Raw genomic sequence first — 22,469 nt, forward strand, 5'->3', positions numbered from 1 at the left:
TTATCATATGACCCAGAACTGCAACCTCCAGCCGCCCCCAAAGGGCTTGAAAACAGTTCAAAGAAAATTGTGAGTTTTCTAGAGAGGAGAGAAAAAAAGAAGAACTAACTGAAGCAGGGCGAGATGATGCAATCCTGCCTAAACCGTGATTTACCTTCCTTGTAGACAAGGCTGACCTCCGACTTGCAGTATTCTTCCTGCTTGGTAGTTTAGACTATTCCACCGTGGTTGGCTGGAAAACTCTTTTCCTTTCATCAGTTTATGTTCTTTGCTGTAGTTCTGTGATGATAACAATAATAATAAAAAGACAGAGTAACTCAAAGGTTTGGCTATAGAGTGGATTTTTTGTTTGTTTTTAGGATTTTTTTTTTTTTAAGATAGGATTTCTCTGTGTAGCCCTGGCTGTCCTGGAACTCACTCTGTAGACCAGGCTGGCCTCGAACTCAGAAATCTGCCTGCCTCTGCCTCCCAGAAGTACTGGGATTACAGGTGTGTGCCACCACCGCCCCTAGAGTGGATTTTTATAGCATCATAACAAAGGAATGATGAATTTAGAGTCAGGTGGGTTTGATGAAATCCCATGTCAACCAAAACTGCCCCTTGTCAAAAACAAAACAAAACAAACAAAAACCCACTGAGCCTGTTCCCACAGATCACAGATCTGCTAACCCAATTACTCAGGAAGGTGAAGTAGAGGGAAGACAAACTCAAGGCCTGTCTCTTATAAAGTGAATCAAGTCCAGCTGTGGCGTCTCTGTGAGAGCCTGCCTCTGATGTACAGAGAACAGTGTTCTGAAAACGATTGGGGAGCAGGTGTTTCTGTAGAATGCTCAAGGCTGTGGGTCAATCTCAGGGAACATCTTCTTTTTCTCTTTGTCTCTCTCTCTGAAATATCATGACAAACCAAAAATTAGTTTCCAGTCTCTAACGACAGTATGGCGATAACTAATGAAGTTCATTTGTGTGTACGGCTGGGTCTGGTGGCTCACGGCTGTAATCCCAGAACTCGGAGTCAGAGGCGGGAATGTCACAAGCCTGAGGCTTGCTTTGTCTATAAATCAAGTATCAGTCTTTGCCAGGACTATTAGTGAGATTTTGTCACCAAAAATAAATCAAAGACAATCATGACCAAAAATATTTTTTTGTCTAGTGCGTTTGCATGCAGTCTATTACGTGGCAAGAGTGTATGGTCATCTCCTGTAGAAGACAATTTATATTCTGCTAAGAGGGAAAAGAGAGTGGGGTGGGGGGCTGGGAGAGATTTTTTTGTCTAATTGCCTTTTGCTGAAAGCAATTCTTAAATGAGAAAACTTGAGGCTACCATTCTTGTTTCCTTCAGGATTGGTCATAAAAGTTTAAAAGTGAAAGTTAAAAGGTCAGCTGAGGAAATAAAGGAAAGTGTGGTCTGTTTGTTTATGTTGCAAACATAAAAAAGAAATTCTGGAGACAGCACATCTTTTTGTAGCTCTGGCTGTCCTGGAACTCACTGTGTATATGGGGCTAGCCTCAGACTCACAGAGATCAGCCTGCTTCTCTTTCCTCTTGTGCTGGAGCTGAAGGCAGTAAAGAAGTGTGCCTCCATGCCTGACTTTTTATTCATTATAAAAAATGTTTTATTTTTCATTTTTATTCAGAAGTTATGTGTGAGTAGAGTTGTTTCTACTGCATGTATGTCTGTGGACAACCCATACATATGGACATCCACAGAGGCCAGAAGAGAGTAACTATACCTAGTAGAACAGAATTACTGAAGTTTTTAGCCACCCCATAGGTGCTTTGATTAGAAGTCACATCCTCTGGAAGATCTCATAGTACTTTTAACTTCTGAGTCTTTACATCAGCCCCAAGATTTCATTTTTAGTGTGTGTGTGTGTGAGAGAGAGAGAGAGAGAGAGAGAGAGAGAGAGACAGAGACAGAGACAGAGAGAGACAGACAGAGACAGAGACACACACACACACAGAGAGAGAGAGAGAGAGAGAGAGAGAGAGAGAGAGAGAGAGAGAGAGAGAGAGAGAGAGAGCATGTCATGTGTGCAGTACTCCAGGAGGCCAGGAGAGGGCCTGAGAGTTCTGAGTAGTCATATGGGGCTGATGTAGATGCTGGGATGAACTCTAGGGTTATGGAGTTCATATCGAGTACTGATGATTTCCGAGCCATCCCTATCCCTCTAGCTCTGTTTTGTTTGTTTTATAAACACTCTTTCGCCATGTAGCCCTGCCTCCCATATGTCTTACCCTGTAGACCAAGTCCATCTGAAGTCACAGAGACATGTCTCTCCAAAGAACAGGTATTAAAAAAAAATATGCTGTTGTGCCAAGGGCTTCCTTTCAGAACTTTTTTCTCTTTCAAAATATTTATTTATTATTTTCTGCTTATGAGTTCAATGTAGCTGTCTCCAGACACACATGTGGTTGCTGGGATTTGAACTCAGGACCTCTGGACAAGCAGTCAGTGCTCTTAATCGCTGAGCCATCTCTCCAGGCCCTAGAACTTTTTGTTTTGTTTTGTTTTGTTTTTGGATTTGTTTTTTTTTTTTTCCAAGACAGGGTTTCTCTGTGTAGCCTCTGCCTCCCAGAGTGCTGGGACTACAGGTGTGTGTCACCACCGCAGGGCTAGAACCTTTTTTTTTTTTTTGATAAGGTATTTCATATTTTACTTTCTCCTTTTTATTGTTGGGGCTCCTGGCACAAGCTGTTTTGAATTTTTACAAATTACTATAGTGTGATGACAGTTATCTTGTAATAGCTTGAAGGTCAGGACAGAATTAGTAGGGACAAAAAAGTTACATTTTACCAAATTGCTGTAACCTTTTACTTAACATTGGGGACAGGCCCCTTGATGCTTTAAAAACATTAAAGAACCTGTATCTACTGCTGGCAGGCTCATAAAATTTAAGGAAAAAGATACATGGAACCACACAAAAAGCTACATATTTTATCAACATATAAAAACATATGTTGGTTTTGGTGAGATATGGTGTTACAGAGTCCAGGCTGGCCTTGAACTCCTGATCCTTCCTACCCCTACCTCTGAAGTGTTAGATTACAGGCCACCACATGCTTGGCTCAGCTTATGTGGAATTTCTTTTTCTTAGGCGGGGGCGGGGTTTTGAGACAGCATTTCTCTGTATAGCCCTGGCTGTCCTGGAACTCACTGTGTAGACCAGGCTGGCCTCGAACTCAGAAATCTGCCTATCTCTGCCTCCCAGAGTGCTGGGATTACAGGTGTGCGCCACCATGCCCGGCTGTTATGTGGAAATTCTAACATAAACTATTTCATTTTGAGAATGATTAGCTGTCACCAGCAGGTATAGGGCAAAATTAGAGAATGACGTCATCATTCTCTCTCTCTCTCTATCTCTCTCTCTCTCTCTCTCATTCTTTGAGAATGTGTAGCCCTGGGTGTCCTAAGTCTCCCTCTGCCTCCTGTGCTGGGATTAGAGGTGTTCACTCCCCTAACTCTTCCCCCCTAACCTTTAACACCTCCTCTTGCCCCCCAAACCCCCAGCAGTCTCATTTCAGTAGGTGATAGTCAAGTTCTTCAAATACTGGGGGTGAAGATGGCATGTTGTCAGTATTCTAAAATCCACTCAGTTTTAGACTTTTAAACATTCCTGCCAGGGAAGAGGGCTTATGAGACCGATGGGGAAGCAGGAAAGGGGAAAGCATTCGGAATGTAAACAAAGAATATAGAAAAATTGTAAATAAAGAATATATCGAATTAAAAAAAACAAACAAAACCATTCCTGCCTTAAGGCCCCGGAGATGGCACTGCGGATAAAAGCATGAATTGTTGTCAGGACCTGGGATTCATTGTCAGCACCACGAGTTGGTTCACAACCTGCAGTGACTCTCCTCTCAGGGGATCTGTCATCTTCTGATTTCCAGGGGCACCAAGCCCACATCCGTGTGCATAAATACATGCAGGCAAAACCCTCTAACAATGAAGAGAACGTAAAAAAATTTTTTTTCTTTAAAAAAAAAAAAAATCACGCCTGGCTTTGTCCTTTGTGCCTGTCAAGTCTCGGGCAGTATGAAGGCTGAGGCAGGAGGATTTCTTCGAGTTCAGATGTTCGAACCCTGTCAGGGCCCCAGATGTTATATACACACACGCTCAGTATGGAGGCGTGTGAGTATATATTTCAAATATCCTGTATATATTTTAAATTCCTGTTAACTCTATCTCCATTTCCAAAACAATGAAGTTCTTACACGGTCATTCTTCCAAGCAAACAGCCCAAGAAGAGAATAAGGACAGCCACAAGATGGCGGCGGCGCCGGCCGGGTCACGTGACTGCCGCTCGTTCTCTGGCTTCCCGGGAAGAGTCGCGCTGGCCTCGGAGCCGGCGCCGGGCGGCCGGCTCATTGTTAAGCGAAGCCAAGGTAACCTGGCTGCGGCGCGCGCTCCAGCCCTGGCTGCCTAGTGAACGCGCACGCGGGGAGCGCGCACGCCGAACGTCCGGGCCACGGGAGGAGGTGCGGCGTGGAGGAGGAGGGGGAGCCGTCTGCGCATGCGCCTGAGCTTGACGGCTTTTGAAATGGCTTCTCTGTTAACCCGGGCCGGACTCAGGTGAAGGTCTGGTCAGTGTTTTGCTCTGGTGCGGTGGGAGGCCCAGGCGGGCTGCTTCCGCTCATCCGCGGCGGGTCGACGGAGGTGTAGGGAGCGCGTGCTGCGGCGGTCGCGGGCGGGTGGGTGATGGCGGCCGCGGCCGGGGCCGGCGAGCGAGGGACGCGGTCCCTTTTGTGCGGGTCGGAGCAGGCCCCACGCGCCGCGCCCTTCCCCCAGCGCGGCCGCTCCAGGCCCCTCAGGTGCGGCCTGCGCCCCTCGGCCTGGGCCGCCCGGAGGCCGTGCGTTCTCGGGCCCGCGCTGCCGCGGCGCTGAGGCCCAGCCCGGAGTGTTTTCAGGGCTTAGGGGCTTTCTCGGACCGGCCCGAGAGCCTCCGGGACTGCGACGACCCGCGGGCCCCCGAGGGAGCAGTGGCCGTGGCCTGGGGCGCTGGGTTCCATCTTCCGCGGCCGGCGCGTTATGGAGGCTGGGGCGGGAGGAGGAAGATGAGTGTCCTGCTGGGGAGGCCAGGCCCATCTTTTCCTTTTCTCTCTGATTTTCGGGGAGGGGGGTCTTCACCGCGGTTCTTTTTGAGATGCGGGTTCTCCCAACTGCCTCCCCACCCCCGGAGTGGAGACTAGGGTGACAAAGGCCATAGCGACTTCCTAGTCCTTAATGTTCGTTATTTAGATGGTGTTGGTCAATGCCTGTGCCTTTATGGGGGAGGGGGTCTCGACGCAGTTTCCGTTATTGATTTATCTCCACTGCAGGACTTCAGTCCATCGCCCCAAGAAACACCCAGGCTAGACTTTCTGTGCCCATAAAGTTGCTGATCTCGTTTGTTCCCGGAGAGGCTCGGTATACATAGCCCTGGCTGGTCTGTAAGGTCATTATCAACCATGCTGGCCTGGAGTGCATAGAGATCCGCCCGACTCTGCCTCCCGAGTGCTGGTTTAAAGGCTAAGCCTGGCCAGACCTTTTTAGGAAATGCCATTGTAGTCACCGAAGGAAGTTCCTTTAATTTCTTTACCCCGAAGGATAGCTTTTAAACCGAGTATGCATAGTGATCTGTTGATGTGTTGATTGTGCGTTTCATTTCAGATTGTTCAGTTGGCATACTTTGTACTTATGGGTCTTGTTTGGAACAGGTCTTTGATATATCAGTTTCTCTAAACTAGCCTTTTGTTGTGTCCTTTCTTTATAGATATCTGCTATAGAAGAGAAACAAGTGAAGGTTCCCCCCACCCCACCCACTTGCATCATGGCTCAGTTTGGAGGACAGAAGAATCCACCATGGGCTACTCAGTTTACAGCCACTGCGGTCTCACAACCAGGTCAGGCAACTGAACCGTTGGACTGGAACTGTGTGTGTGTGTGGGGGGGGTGGGGGGGGGTGTAATTGTGACTTAACCTAATGCACAGCACAGGAAAATGATTGGAAAGGATGTATCCTTTATTTTTTAAGAGACTTTTGAAAATTAACACAAATGAAAACCTGTGTGTCCAGCAGTTTGAACACTTTATTATAGTCTTTTTCCCCCCTTTTTTGTTATCTGTGTCTAAATTTTTCTGTTTACTAAGGGGTATTGCCATTGAAGTCTTCCACTGCACTTCATCCTTTTCCTTTGGTCTTTGATATACAGTCTTTAATAGCAGCAGTCCTTTGGCATGAGCCACCACACCCCTGCTTACAGTTTTCAAATGCCTTAAGTTTCTCATTTTTCTTTTAGGATTTTGGTTTTCAGACAGGTTTCTCTGTGTAGCTAGTAGTCTTGGTTGTCCTGGAACTGTCCAGGCTGATCTTGAACTCACATCTGCTTGCCTCTGCCTCTGCCTCCCAAGTGCTGGGGCTAAAGGTGTGTGCCATGTGCCACCGTACCCATAATTAAAATTGTTTAATTATGTTTTATGGAACATTAATTTATTGGAGAGAATCCTCCTTCCTAGCTTCCTTCCTTCTTTGTGGTGCTGGGGATTTAATTGTACTGAGCTTCAAATAGAATATATTTTGTTTAGCATGTTTTCAGTTTTAAAAAGATACATTTTAGGCCAGGTATGTTGGTACACATCACAAAAACAACAAAAATGAAAATAACTAAAAAAAAAACAAAACAAAACCTTAAAACAACAAAAACAAAGCCAAAATATTTTAAAGTAAATATATCTAATTTTTATTTCTTTTCTTTTTCCTGGTCATAGTCATACATGCCTTTAATTTTAACAATTGGGAAGCACAGGCTGGTGGTTGTCTTAGTTTAAGACCAGCCTGGTCTACACTGGGAGTTCCATGATAGCCAAGGCTACACAGAGAGACCTTATCTAGATGTGCCTCCCCCCAAATAATTTGTATTTTTTTAAAATTACATTTGTATGCTCCTCTGGTGTGTGTGTGTGTGTGTGTGTGTGAGTGTGAGAGAGAGAGAGAGAGAGAGAGAGAGAGAGAGAGAGAGAGACCGCACCCCCACGTGCCCGAGCATGGAGGGAGGATTAAAGGCAAGTGACAGAAGTTGTTTTCTTCCTTCGTGTGGAGTAGGTCTTGTGAATTGAATTAAGGTTGCCAGCCTTGATGGCAAGTACATTTACCCAGTGATCCTCACCAAGCCTTACTTAGCATTGGGGTGTGTGTGTGTCTGTGTGTGTGTCTGCAGGTAGGTGTGTGGAGCTTAGCTGACAACTTTGGGGAGGGAGTTGGTTCTTTCCTTCCACAACGGTTCTGGGAATTGAACCTGGGGATTGAGCCCAGGTTGTCAGACTTGTATGGCAAGTGCTTTTTCCCCATTGAGTAATATTGCTGGTACATTTATGGTTTCATTTGTTTGTGTTTAATGTAGAAATACTGACTCTGTAAGAATTTAATGCCGGGGCCTTCTAAGACATATTTTGGCAGTAAAGTGCTTACACAGAACCCACAAAGCCTTGGATTTGATTTCTAGCTCCTCAAACCAGGTGTGGTGCTGTATCCCTGAATCAAGCACTCCTGTGGTAGAGGCAGGAGGATCAAAAGTTCATGTCATACTTGAGTTAGTTTCAGGCCATCCTTGACTGAAAGTGTGCGTGTGCCCCCCCCCCCCTCTTTGAGAGTCTGTGTGTCTGTTTGGTCTTGGTGGTTTATTCCTTTAACCCCAGAACATTTAGAGGCATTTAGGAGGTAAATTTCTTTTCTTTTTTTCTTTTTGGTTTTTTGAGACAGGGTTACTCTGTGCAGCCCTGGCTGTCCTGGAACTCACTTTGTAGACTAGGCCAGCCTCTAATTCAGAAATCCACCTGCCTCTGCCCCCCCCCCCCCCCCCCCCCCCCCCCCCCCGAGTGCTGGGATATTAAAGGCGTCCGCCACCACTGTCCAACTTGAGTTTGTTTGTTTTTTGAGACAGGGTTTCACTTTGTAGCTCTGGCTGGCCTGGAACTGTTCGTTTTCTCTCTCTCTCTCTCTCTCTCTCTCTCTGAGATATAGGTATATCTATATCTATATTTATAAAGTCAGTGTTAGTGAATGCAGCCCACATGTGTGTACACCTTTGTAGGCCAGAAGAGGAGGGGGTCAGCTCGCTTAGAGCTGGAGTAGTTTCAGACAGTTGTGACCCACCAAGTGTAAGTGTTGTGAACCCAACACTAGCCTTTCTGTAAGAACAGCAGCAAATGTATGACTGTTACCTGCATCTATGTGTATGTGGGACTATATGCCTGGTGTCTTTGGAGGTCAGAAAAGGTACCCTGAAAACAGTTTCCAGTGGAAAATTGTCAAAGTCTGTTCCTCTCAGCACCTGTTCTTACTTCTAATCTGCTTGTAGATAAAACAGTCACTTTTTTCTTTTACAATGTTGAAGATTGTAAAACTATCAGGGTTTTTTTGGTTTGGTTGGTTTTTTTTTTTTTTTTTTTTTTTTTTTTTTTTTTTTTTGATTTGTTTTTTTTTTTTCAAGACAGGGTTTCTCTGTGTAGCCCTGGCTGTCTTGGAACTCACTGTATAGACCAGACTGGCCTCAAACTCAGAAATCCACCTGCCTCTGCCTCCCAAGTGCTGGGATTACAGGCGTGCACCACCATCTCCCATCTTGTAAAAAAAGCTATCAGAATGTAAAACATTAAGTTGTACTTACTTACCAAGCAATTGCTTTGTCATTGAGCTAGTTTTCTGCCCAAAATGATAATTTTTTTTTTTTTTAAAGATCTTCTCTATCTTTTGTTTTACTTTTTGAGTAAGTCTGTATTGGCCTGGTCCGGCCTGGGTCTTGTTAGCTTTGGGTGCCCTTAAGCTCTTGGTCCTCCAGCCTACACCTCCTTAATGCAGGGATTACAGCCGCATATTGTCATGTGTTAGGGTTTCATTGCTGTGAAGAGATACCATGACGAAGGTAACTCTTATAAAGGCAAACATTCAGTGGGGGCTGGCCTACAGGTTCAGAGGTTCATTTAATCCATATCATCATGGCTGACATGGTGCTGGAGGAGCCAAGAGAGAGTTCTTTCCAAAGCAGCCAAAGGAGACTTGCTTGGTGGATCCTGAGTATAAGACCTCAAAGCCCACCTCCATGGTGTCACACTTCCTCCAACAAAGTTACACTTCCTCCCAGTGCCACTTCCCGTGGGCCAAGCATATTCAAACTACCACACCATGCCAGGTTGAAAATTATTTTCTTTTTAAATTTTTTTTAGTTTCAACGCTTTATTATAGAAAAATTAAAGAAGAAAATTATAGAAAATTAGGAAGAGAAATGAGATAGAGAAGTAAAGATAGAAATAAAATTTGAGAGCTGTCTAGGACCACATGGAAAGTGAGGAAAGGGGGGAATCAGAGTAAAAGGGTGAGGTGTGGGACTGTGTAAGGCGGTCTGTGACCTGGCTGAGCAACACTTACTCTGAAGACCCAGTAGAACATTCTAAAATGTACGGAACCAGTGAGCCATGCTCTCAGACTCCTGACTCCTCAACCCCATAACCCTGTGGCCGTCATTCTGGTTGACGCCACCCCTACAGTCACCTGGCTAAAGCCAGGTTTTCCCCGTCCCATGGTTATCTGGCAACAGCCAGTTAACCCAGCCCACTATAAAAGGAGGCTTCTTGCCCCTCCTTGCTATCTCTTGCTTCTCTCTCTTGCTCTTGTCCCTCTGTTTCAAGCTACAGATGAACTCTTATTTTTTTATTTTTTGAGACTAGGTCTCTCTATGTAGCCCTAGCTGACCTGGAAGTTGATATATAGACCAAGGTAGATTCAGACTCAGAATCTGGCTGCCTTCAAGTCCTGGGATTACAGGGGTGCGCCACCACATCCAACTCTGAAAAATACTTTTGATTATATTGTGGGTCTAGATAAAGTTGGTTATTGAAGTGCGGTCTAGTGGAGCCAGTTTTTCTGACATTTGCTAGAAAGTCAGTGGACATGACTTGGTCTCTCTCCTCTCTCATCTCACTGCAGCTGCACTAGGTGTTCAGCAGCCATCACTTCTGGGAGCATCTCCTACCATTTATACCCAGCAGACTGCATTGGCAGCGGCAGGCCTTACCACACAAACGCCAGCAAACTATCAGTTAACACAAACTGCAGCGCTGCAGCAACAAGCTGCAGCTGTATTACAGCAGGTGAGTTTTAAGTGCTGTATGAGGTGATGAAATAAGTCTGTACCGAGGGTTGCTATCTTTTTTGTTTTCTTGTTTGTTCATTTCTTTCATTTTGGAGACAAGTTGTCTGTATTGTTTATGTTGGTTTGAACATATGATTCTCCTACTTAGCATCCCAAGTGTTTAGTAGTATGGTTGTCTGCTACCTCTGTATTTTAAACAGTGAAAAATTATAGATTTAAAAAAAAGCTGGCCGGGCAGTGGTGGTGCATGCCTTTAATCCCAGCACTTGGGATGCAGAGGTGGGCAGATTTCTGAGTTCGAGGCCAGCCTGGTCTACAGATTTTTGGAACGGCCAGGGCTACACAGAGAAACCCTGTCTCGAAAAACCAAAAAATAAATTAAAAAAAAAAAAAAGGCTGGTTGTTGTAGGCCGTGCCTTTAATCTCAACACTCTGCAGGCAGAGGTAAGCGGATCTCCATAAGTCATGTCAGCCTGGTCTACACCTCCAGTTCCAAGACAGCTAGGATGGCTATGCTTGATGGCGCATACCTAGAATCTCAGCACTTGGGGAAGGAGAGGAAGAGGATAGTGAATGTGAGGTCTGACTGGAATACATCGCAGGAATCTCTCTGAAGACAAAATGAATTAAAACAAAATTTCTATGCTTTTTACAAAATATAGCTTTATTGTCAAAGATCTTAAATTCGTTTGTTTGGTTTTTTTTTTTATTTTTTTTATCTTATTTTATTATTATGTATTAGATGCCTGCTTATTTTCTTTTTTTTTCCTTTTGTTATTTTTTTTTATTATTCGATATAATTTATTTACATTTCAAATGATTTCCCTTTTCTAGCCCCCCCACTCCCCGAAAGTCCCTTAAGCCCCCTTCTCTTCTGCTGTCCTCCCACCCACTCCTTCCCACTTCCCCGTTCTGGTTTTGCCGAATACTGTTTCACTGAGTCTTTCCAGAACCAGGGGCCACTCCTCCTTTCTTCTTGTACCTCATTTGATGTGTGGATTATGTTTTGGGTATTCCAGTTTTCTAGGTGGTTTTTTTTTTTTTTGTTTTTTTTGTTTTTTTTTTTTTTTGAGACATGGTCTCACTGTATAGCCCTGACTGTTCTGGAATTCACTCTGTAGACCAGGCTGGCTTCAAACTCACAGAACTATACCTGCCTCTGCCTTTCCCTCTATAGCACTGAGATCAAAAGTGAATGCCACCACTACCTGGCGGAATCTTTTTTTTTTTTTAATTTTTAAAATTCTTTTTTTTTTTTTTCCAATACAGGGTTTCTCTGTGTAGCCCTGGCTGTCCTGGAACTCACTCTGTAGTCCAGGCTGGCCTTGAACTCAGAAATCAGCCTGCCTGCCTCCCAAGTGCTGGGATTAAGGGCGTGCGCCACCACTGCCTGGCATACCTGGCAGAATCTTAAATTGGACATATATACCTCAACCATTTTATGAAAATCCTGAGTGCAGTGACTCGTTAATTTTAGATGAAATGTAGCTAGTTTAGAAAATTTCAGTGTAGTTTTTATCTGTATGTGCATTACTTTGACAATAAGCTTAACCTTGTCTTTCCTTTATCTTTTTTCAGCAATATTCACAACCTCAGCAGGCCTTGTATAGTGTGCAACAGCAGGTTTGTATAATTTTTTTTTTTTGGATTTGGTTTTTTCGAGACAGGGTCTCTGTGTAGCCCTGGCTGTCCTGGAACTCACTCTGTAGACCAGGCTGGCCTCGAACTCAGAAATCCATCTGCCTCTGCCTCCCAAGTGCTGGGATTACAGGTGTGCACCACCACTGCATGGCAGGTTTAATTTTTATTAAAAAGTGATTTAAAAACAACCATTCCCCACTTCCCCCAAATTACGGTGACATACTGTTTAAATTCCTTCTTTCTATCCTCGTTAAAATGTAATTTTTGCTCCTTTGGGTGGGAGGGACAACAGCTAACTCCATACCAAACATAATATACTGTTTCCCTCACACCCAGACAAATTGGCTTTTTAAGTTTTAACTTAATACAATTGTTTTTGAGACAGTCACTGTGAAGCCATGGCCTGGAACTCCTCTGCACACCAGGGAGATGCTGGGATTGCAGATGGACACCATTGCTGTGGGCTCCAACTTCTTTGTTCTTATTACATGTAGCTTAATACTTAGTTATTGAACGAGTCACTTAGAAGTGTCAGGTCCGTGTTTTGAAATAGCTGTGGATGTGCCTTACTAGTTATGTGCTGCTTTTCACTGTTTTAATAGTAGGCTAATGTGCAATCCCATGTCTGGGGACATGGCTCAGTGTTTATGAACACTCGCTCTTCCTCGCAGGATCTGGGTTCCATTCTCAGCACCCATATGGTGGCTCACAACTCTAATTTTACTTCCAGAGTTGGATTCCCAATACTCATGTCTGCTAGGTCACAAACTCCTGAAACTCTAATTGCCAGGGATCTGATGCCCTCTTGGCCTCTGCCACCACAAGGCATGTGCTTGGTGCATTTATACATCGCAACAAAACACTCATACATACAACATAAAATAATAGAGATACATTTTTAAAGATAAAATTCAAAACAAGAATACCTCTAAAAGTCATCTCTGATACACATACTAATTAATTAACCTTGTGTTTTTTTTTTTTTTTACTTCCAGTTACAACAACCCCAGCAGACCATTTTAACACAGGTTGGTTTGATGTGAATTTGTTTCTTTTGAGCATCTGAGTTTTTTCTGTTGTAGTTTTTCAGTAATGGTTTAAAGATACTTGTTGGATTTGTGTAATACCATGCATTATTTATTATTGGATAAAGATGGAAAGTGTGCTAACATATTTTGTGTTATGGATAGTGTATTATGTATTACAGGCTTCCTAATTATTATTTATTTGCTTACTTAAGGTTTTTTGAGACAGGGTTTTTCTGTGTCATCCTGGCTATCCTGGAATTTGCTCTGTAAACCAGGCTAGTCTTGAATTCACAGATCTGCCTTCCTATGCCTCCTCAGTGCTGGGAGCAAAGGCTTGCACAACCGCTTCCAGGTTGCTTCCATTTATTTTAAAGGAAGGAAGGAAGGAATATATATATATATATAATATATGTATAATGTACTTGGAATATGTATATATATTATATACAGATCTAGATAAAATCTAACAATAGGAGATAGCTTTTTCATAAGGAAACTGGGTATCTGAAAGTGATCAGATAAAATAGAAGCTTTTTACCTTTTAATTCTTTGTGCAGGGTTTTTTGTTTTTTTTGTTTTTTTTTGTAAGATTTACTTATTTATATGAGTTGTGTACATTGAGGCTCTCTTCAGACATACCAGAAGAGGGCATCAGATCCATAACAGACGGTTGTGAGCCACCATGTGGTTGCTGGGACTTGAATTCAGGACCTCTGGGAGAGTAGCCAGTACTCTTAATCGCTGAGCCCCCTCTCCCGCCCCTTTGTACAGTTTTAAGTTATGAATCTGTTACTCTTTTTTTTTGTTTGATTTCTTGAGATAGGTCTCTTATATCCCAGGCTGGCCACAAAGTGGCTGTGTCGCCAAAGATGACCTTGTATTTCTTGTCCTCCTGCTTCCAGTTCCCTGGTGCTAGGATTATAGTCATGTTCCACTATGGTTTATAAAGTGCTGGAAATCCATGTCAGTTAACTTTGAAGCCACATAGAAAGGCATTCCATGTCTTATTCTGGCCTCCATCACATTCACATACGCATATACCATATTCATATGTATACATATGTATACATATGTATGTGAGATACAGACACAACATACCATTTTTTTCCCTATCACTCATGTTTGGCAAGCACTTTGGCGATTAAGTTATCCCCTAGACCCTGTTACCTTTTTTGTTTTCTTTAAAGAATAGCGGGCTAGAGAGATGGCTGAGCATGCAATTAAGAGGAACTTGTTGCTGTTCTAGGCGACTGACCCATGTCTGTTTCATTGGGCACATGTGCACATACAGGTACACACTCATACACATTAATAAGATCTCATAATGTACTTGGATGCCTTCAATCCCAGCATTAGGGAGGCAAGACAGGTTGATCTCTGTAAGTTTAAGGCCAACATAATCTGCACAGTAAGTTTTAGGAGACTCTGTCTAAAACAAACAGAAAAAAAGCACACCCTCACCAAGAATACTTCAGTTGGGAAATTGTCTTCCTTAAATAAAGAATTATAATTGGCCAAGCTTGGGGATACACACCTATAGTCCCAGCAGCAGGCAAAGGATCCACCCAGGTTAGATAGCAATTGGGGTTACATAGGAAGTTCCTATTTTTTTTTTGTTCTTATTTTATAAAGCAAACCAAACCTGAATTGACTCAGTGCTCACTTCGTGTGTATGAGGCCCCAGATTTGATTATCAAGATTGACACACATTTGAACATACACCACAGAACAAGAACATAAATTGACAGATAATTTATTTTCTTTTTAAAAGTTAAAGTTATTTACTTCTCCAGTATGTGGTGGAGTATGTTTGGATGCGGGTCAGGATCAAAGGATAACTCACAGGGGTCAGCTTTCTCCTATGTCATTTCTAGGGCCTGAATTCAGGTTGTCAGGCTGAGCCACATCTCTGACTCATATTTGCACTTCCTAACAGAACTCTCCAAGTGGGAAAGCTATAGCAATTACTTTACTTAGGACTGGTATCTCCTAGACTATGACTGAGAGCATTAGCACCTTAGGAAATTAATGTTTGAGATAATAACTTTGGTCAAATTTAAGAAATGCTCCGTTGTCTTACAGTATTTGCACGATTTAAGGCCTTTACCAGAAACATTTTTTTAGTTGGTTGGTCTTTTGAGTTATGATATCACATTAGTTTCCCTTGTTCAAGCCTGGTCAATTGAGCCTCATGCCTCAGCTTCCTATGTGCTGGGATTATGGGCATGAGCCTCCATACTCAGGGTCTGAGCTGTGTGTGTGTAAATTTGTGTGCAAACACATAAGCGTGTTTGAGAGAGCAGGCAACAACCTCAGGTATTCCTTGGTTACCATCTACTGTTTTACTTTGTTTTGAGATAGGATGTTGGCACAGGCTAGACTGTCTGGTCATCAAGCAGGAGTAGCTTCCTGCTTCTACCTCCCCAGCACTGAGATTATAAACAACCCACAAGTTGCGTAGTTGTTTGTTTCTCCTGTTTGGGGATTTTCTGTTTGTTTTGGGCCATTTATTAGTACAATACCTGAGTTTACAGTCATTTGCAAGTCTTAATGTAATGTTGCTTTGTTTGATAGCCAGCTGTTGCATTGCCCACAAGCCTTAGCCTGTCTACTCCTCAGCCTGCAGCACAGATTACTGTGTCATATCCAACACCAAGGTCCAGTCAACAGCAAACTCAACCTCAGAAGCAGCGTGTTTTCACAGGAGTGGTTACAAAGCTACATGATACATTTGGATTTGTGGATGAAGATGTATTCTTTCAGCTTGGGTAAAAACTTCATTAGATGTTGATTGATAATATACATGTAATAGTAACATTTTCTTAATTATGGCAAAGATAATAGGTTATAATTTCATTTTAGATCAGTATGTTTGTATATTTGTATTTATGCCCTTTGTAGATAAAATTGCATTTGTGTGTGTGTGTGTGTGTGTGTTTGGGAGTGTGGGGTTTGTACTTTGGGAGCTTAAAAGTGGGAGCTGGTTCTCTCCTGTCTTGTGGGTTTTGGGGATCAGGCTCAGCTCCAAACTTGGTAATAAATGCTAATTTCTTTTTAATTCATTATAAATGTTTTGTCAGTTAGGTGGCAGCTATAGTAACATTCAAGTCCAGGCTTAGAATAAAATTGAGATTGAAGTAGATTAAAGGTTTTGTATATCTTAATCCCAGCATTTGAATGTCAGAGGCAGATGGACCTTTGATTTCTAGGCTGGCTTGATCTGCATAGTTCCAGAGCAGTTGGGCGTTATAAAAATACATTCGCCTCAGAACAAAATAAGATGGAGGTTAAATTAGCCTTTTAAAAATCCAATTTGATTTTTATGTATTTTATACTAATAATTTTTTTCTAAATTTTGTGTGTGTGTTCAGTTGTGTATAAGCATGTGCATGCCTTGGAGAAAAGGTATACTCAGCGCAAGTGCAGGCCAGAGGCCGGCTTTGTTCTTTATTCTTTTTTTCCGTCATATATTTATTTTATGAGAAGATCTTCCACTTAATGTGGAATTCACCATCTCTGATAGACAGGCTGTCCTTCAAGTCCCTGGAATCTGTCACTGCCCTTCCAATCCTGTGGTTACAGGTTTGTGCCACCATTCCCAGGTTTTATGTAAGTTCTTGGGATCCAGACTCGATTCCTCGTGCTTGTATAGCAAGCACTTTCTTTACTTGCTATTCCTTATTTATTTATTTATATATATATTTTTTGGATTTGGGTTTTTCAAGAGAGGGTTTCTCTGTGTAGCCCTGGCTGTCCTGGAACTCACTCTGTAGACCAGGTTGGCCTCAAACTCAGAAATCTGCCTGCCTCTGCCTCCCAGAGTGCTGGGATTACAGGCATGCGCCACCACCGCCTGGCTTACTTGCTATTCTTTACAATGACTCCTCCTACCTGCTTCTAAAAATTAAGGTGGTAGTGGTTGTATGAGAGATAGGATCTCATTGTATAGCCCTAGCTGGCTTGGAGTTTACTGTATAAACTAGGCTCACGGTAAATGTACAGAAATCCATCTGCCTTTGCCTCCTGAGTGCTAAGATTAAAAGTGCTTGCTAACATGCCTGGCCAAAGGTTTTTTTTGTTTGTTTGGTTTTTGGTTTTTGGGTTTTGTTTTTTTTTTTTTTTTTTTTTGCTACAGGGTTTTACTATGTAGCTTTGGCTGACTTAAAAGTTGCTATGTAGACCAGGCTGGCCTTGAACTCATAGATACTCATCTGCCTTTGCCTTCTGGATGCTAGGATTAAAGGTGTGGACACCTTGTCCAACAAACAATTTTTCAGTTGAAACAAAATTGAGTGTTCTTAGTGTTTTTCTTTTTTTTCTTTTTTTTTTTTAAAGATTTATTTATTATATGTAAATACACTGTAGCTGTCTTCAGACACACCAGAAGAGGCATCAGATCTCATTACGGATGGTTGTGAGCCACCATGTGGTTCCTGGGACTTGAACTCAGGACCTCTGGAAGAGCAGACAGTGCTCTTAACCGCTGAGCCATCTCTCCAGCCCTCTTAGTGTTTTTCTTAAAATGTCTCTATTATCTTCCTAGTTTTTGTGGTAGTGGTTGCAGGAAATAGGTATTTTGTTTTTTAGATTATTTATTCATGCCTACATGAGTAGTGCACGAACAGAGGACAAAGGGAGACATTGGCGTGTCATGCTCAGTCACTTTTTATTTTGGAGACAGGGTTTCACTTTGTAGCCTTGGTGTTCTGAAACTCTGTTGACCAGACATCAAACTGGACTTCATAGACGAGGTCAGAGGGAGTTCATATCCATAGATATGCTGGCCTCTGTTTCCTGAGTGCTCAGATTAAAGACCTGTGCCACCACTCCACTCAGCCCTGCCTTTGAAACGGGCTTCGTCACTGACCCTTGAGCTAGGCTAGTGGCCACCAAACCCAGTGATCCCTTTCTTTCCTCTTTCCAACACTGCCTATAGCTTCTTGAGTGGATTCTGGTGATGTGATTCGGGTTCATATGCCTGCACTTAACCCTCTCACCTTAGGTGATTTTATTAAACTAAAGAAGTAAGGACTATGTTAGGGAAAACTACTTAGTGTTCAAGATTTTCCTGTTGTTGGGCCACCTTTTTTTCCATTATCTCTCTAAAATCTTACCCTATGCTATTACAGTAAGACAGTTTTGTATATAGAGAAATTACAAGGCAAGCCGGGCGGTGGTGGCGCACAGAGAAGCCCTGTCTCGAAAACAAACCAAATCCAAAAAAACCAAAAAAAAGAAAAAAAGAGAAAATACAAGGCAAATTGTTCCTGTACTTGATTCCTTCTTGTTTACATAAAGCAAAAGGGGAAATGTATTCAGCTTAAAAATGAATCTAGAAGAGTCTTGGAGAGATGGCTTTTCAGTTAAGGGCTCTTCAAGTTCCTGCAAAGAACTGTTGTTCCGTTTCCAACATCCATGTCAGGTGGGTCACAGCTACCTGTAACTCTAGCTCCAGGGGGATTTGGTACCTCTAACTTCTAGGGTACCAATTCATGTGAGACCCATAACAGATAATTAAAAATAACCCTTTAGGGGCTGCAGAGATGGTACAGCAGTTTAAAGCTCTCATTATTCTTACAGAAGACCAATGTCTAGCCTCCATCACCTGTACTCATCTCTGCCAAAGGTCATCTAGTGCCAAGGGTCAGACCCTGCTCTGATCTCCATGTGCCCTGGCATGGATGTGGTCTGTATGCAGGCAAAATATTTATACACAAACAAGTAACTAAAAACTCTTTAAAAGATAAATAAGCAAGCATGAATATACCATTCAAGCTCCATTTTAGTTGTATCAACATACTTTAAAAATCACTGTAGCCTTTGAAAGGCAGAGGTGGTCAGATATCTGTGAGGCCAGCTTGATACACATAGTGAGTTCTAGGCATGCCAAGGCTCCATAAAAGAGACCCTGTTTCCAAAAGAAAAGAAGCAAAACAAAGAATCGTGTATAGATTTTTTTGTGTGAGAAGATCTCTTTAATTATGTATAAATCAATTTGGAAGAATCTTTCTTATGCATCTGTTTACTTTTTTTTTTCAGTGCTGTTAAAGGGAAAACCCCCCAAGTTGGTGATAGAGTATTGGTTGAAGCAACTTTTAATCCTAATATGCCTTTTAAATGGAATGCACAAAGAATTCAAACACTACCAAATCAGGTACTTAATTATTGAGTTTGGTACTATAGACACTTGCTACTTGGCTTTTCTGTTTTACAGTGTAATGTCTTTTTAAAGAATTTATTTGTTTGTTTGTCTTGGTTTGTTTTTAGAATCAGTCCCAAACCCAACCTTTACTGAAGACTCCTACTGCTGTTATTCAGCCGATTGTGCCACCGACAACATTTGGTGTTCAGGCACAGCCCCAACCCCAGTCATTATTGCAGGCCCAGATCTCAGCTGCTTCTATTACACCACTATTGCAGACGCAACCACAGCCCCTATTACAGCAGCCACAGCAGAAAGGTATTAAATGATTTTATTTTTCCTTCTTGTTTCTACTGAATGTGTAGATGTTTCAACGGCTAATGTAGAACATGCTTCTAATTACAAAGGTATCATGGACTTCAGGAAAACATGAAAGGAACTAGCTGTGATAAAACACTATCTAAAACCAACTTAAGGAGGCAAGGATTACTTGGCTTACAGTTCATAGTCCATCATTGAGGGCTGTCAGGGCAGGGTCTGAAGCAGGAGTTGGACCAGCGACTGGAGGAATGCTGCTTACTAACTTCTCTCCATGCTTGCTCACTGTTTTCTTTTCTATTTCCTTTTTTTTCTTTTCCTTTCTTTCTTTCTTTCTTTCTTTCTTTCTTTTTTTTTTTTTTTTTTTTTTTTTTGTTTTTCGAGACAGGGTTTGTATAATTTTTGGGTTTTTTTTGGATTTGTTTTTTTTTTTTTTTTTTTTTCTCGAGACAGGGTTTCTCTGTGTAGCCCTGGAACTCACTCTGTAGCCCAAGCTGGCCTCCAACTCAGAAATCCACCTGCCTCTGCCTCCCAAGTGCTGGGATTAAAGGTGTGGACCACCACTGCCTTGCTGCTCACTGTTTTCTTACACCACTCAGCACCACCTACCCAAGGTGGCATCACCCACAGTAGGCTGCTCCCTTCCACATCAGTCAAGAAAATGCCTCAGCCTTGCTGTCAGGACAGTCTGCTGGTCACAGTTTCTTAGCTGCAGTCTGCTGGTCACAGTTTCTTACCCTCTTCCAAGATGATTAGAGTTTGTTTCAAGTTGACAGTAAAGCTAACCAGTACAACCTGGAACGTTTTTTTATTTTTCTTTTCTAATGTTTGCACTATATACACATAACATGGACATCACTGGCTCAACGGACATAAGTGTCACACATCATGCTCATGTTCTTCCATCTACCTTCTCTGGGGTCTCCCCCAACCACTAGATGATTTTTTTCTTTCAGTCCCCTTTTCTGATGTCCTGCTGCATATATTGCATTGCCTGATCTTTACTAGAGTTCCCTTTTTCTCAGTCTTTTTTAGACTTTTGTTATATACAATATAAACACACACACACACAATTTTAAATTGAGCTTCTGCATATGAGAAAAACCATACAGTATTTATTGCTTTGTATCATAGCATTATGATTTTTGATTGAATTCGTTTTATTGCATATACCATTTCATTTTTTCCTTATGGTTGCATAAAATTTCAGATATTAAATATATATACACATACATATACATGCTATATTTTTACATGTTTGTTGGTGAGCACTATTTCCTATGTCTTGTGAGTAGTGTAACTTTAGACATGGGTGTGTACATAGAGTGGCATAAGTCATACATAAGTTCACTATTAGCTGGGCGATGGTGGCGTATGCCTGTAATCCCAGGCAGGTGGATTTCTGAGTTTGAGGCCAGCCTGGTCTACAGAGTGAGTTCCAGGACAGCCAGGGCTATACAGAGAAACCCTGTCTAGGAAAAAAAAAAAAAACAAATCCAAAAAAAAAAAAGAGTTCATTATTTTTATTTTTATTTTATATCTGCTCACCATCTGCATACCTAGTGCCCTCCTTGGAGCCCATAGGAAGGTATTGGATCTCCTAGAACTGGAGTTACAGATATGAGTGCTAGGTATTGAAATTAAGTCCTGGAAGCCCATGGCACTATGAACTACTATTCCATCTCCCCAGCTCCCTGGTTATTATTTATTTTAGTCAATTAAGTTTTAAAAAATGCATGAGTGCTTTGTATGTATGTATACCTGCATACCAGAAGAAGGCATCAGATCCCTTTATAGATGGCAATTGAACTCAGGACCCTTGGAAGAACAGCCAGTGCTCCCAACCATGAGCCATCTTGCCAGCTCCTCTGTACTGTTTGTAGACATGTGTGCCAGTAGTGCACATGTGGAGGTCAGAGGGTAACTTTGCAGAAGAGGTTTTATTTTTCTTGTACTTTTTTTAAGGTTCTACTAGGTATAGAACTGAGGCTTGTAGCCAGGCAGTGGTGGCACACGCCTGTAATCCCAGCACTCAGGAGGCAGAGGCAGGCGGATTTCTGAGTTTGAGGCCAGCGTGGTCTACAGAGTGGGTTCTAGGACAGCCAGGGCTACACAGAGAAATCCTGTCTCAAAAAAAACCCAAATCCCGCAGGGCTGTGGTGGCGTACGCCTTTAATCCCAGCACTCGGGAGGCAGAGGCAGGCGGATTTCTGAGTTTGAGGCCAGCCTGGTCTACAGAGTGCCAGGGCTACACAGAGAAACCCTGTCTCAAAAAAACTAAAAAAAAAAAAAAAAGAACTGAGGCTTGTGTGGCTAGTGGCCTGAGTCATCTCACTGACTCCAGGACGCCCTGTGGTTTTTATTGTCTTTTGTTATTTGAGATAGGGTTTCATATGGCCCAGGCTGGCCTTGAATTCACTCTGTAGCCAAGCATAATTTTGAATTCTAGATCCTTCTACCTTTTCAAATGGCTGGGATTATAGGCATGGGCTGCTTTCCTTTTGGTTTTTCGAGACAGGGTTTCTCTGTGTAGCCCTGGCTGTCCTGGAACTCACTCTGTAGACCAGGCTGGCCTCCAACTCAAATACGCCTGCCTCTGCCTCACAAGTGCTGGGATTGCAGGTGTGCGCCATCACGCCTGGCCTGATTTTCTAAATTTATATTTATTTGTTTTGGATTTCTTCTTTACCTCTTATGTAATCTTTTGGAATGTCCTTTTTTTTTTTTTTTTTGGATTTGTTTTGATTCCTTGTGTTATGTTTACTTTGTTCCTTTGTCTTAGACATTGAGGAGTAAGTCTAAATGCTTTGGCGAGAATAGTTATGGCCAGTGCTTTGTAATTTATGCTGAGTTGTTGTAGATGCTTTCATTTCTCCCAGTGTCACTGATGCTGAATTTGATTATTTTCAGTAGCCATGGATTTCTCTGGTTCAACTAAATTCATTTTCTTCTGTAAATGATATTACTCCAATGGTATTTTAATATTTTCTGACTGTCTTATTCGATAGTACTCATTGAGTTAGTGTGTATGCATCAGGTGTTGGCAAATTGTAGGCCTTGAATTTGACTCCATAGTTTTTTTCTCTCTCTCTCTCTCTCTCTCTCTCTCTCTCTCTCTCTCTCTCTCTCTCTCTCTCTCTCTCACACACACACACACACACACACACACATATATACACACACACCCTACCTCTTTGATTATCATCTGTAACTTA

General features: G+C 42.4%; 1 protein-coding gene across 4 annotated transcripts in view; it reads left to right on the top strand.

The window, feature by feature from the left end:
* The first annotated feature begins 4,465 nt into the window (after positions 1 to 4,465).
* The window catches only part of Ccar1 (cell division cycle and apoptosis regulator 1), a 44,587-nt gene continuing 26,583 nt past the window's right edge, over positions 4,466 to 22,469 (top strand). For 2 of the 4 annotated variants that reach the window (XM_052164633.1, XM_052164637.1), the window contains exons 1-8: positions 4,466 to 4,576; positions 5,751 to 5,880; positions 9,960 to 10,123; positions 11,704 to 11,748; positions 12,762 to 12,794; positions 15,369 to 15,562; positions 18,834 to 18,948; positions 19,062 to 19,254. In XM_052164633.1, coding sequence (XP_052020593.1) covers positions 5,808 to 5,880; positions 9,960 to 10,123; positions 11,704 to 11,748; positions 12,762 to 12,794; positions 15,369 to 15,562; positions 18,834 to 18,948; positions 19,062 to 19,254 — 817 coding nt within the window. In that variant the 5' untranslated portion in view covers positions 4,466 to 4,576; positions 5,751 to 5,807. Of the gene's footprint in view, positions 4,582 to 5,750; positions 5,881 to 9,959; positions 10,124 to 11,703; positions 11,749 to 12,761; positions 12,795 to 15,368; positions 15,563 to 18,833; positions 18,949 to 19,061; positions 19,255 to 22,469 lie in introns of all 4 variants that reach the window. The other 2 variants (XM_052164636.1, XM_052164635.1) reach the window with 2 other exon arrangements.

The sequence above is a fragment of the Apodemus sylvaticus genome, chromosome 19 (genome assembly GCF_947179515.1).
Source record: "Apodemus sylvaticus chromosome 19, mApoSyl1.1, whole genome shotgun sequence".
Taxonomy (NCBI): Eukaryota; Metazoa; Chordata; class Mammalia; order Rodentia; family Muridae; genus Apodemus; species Apodemus sylvaticus.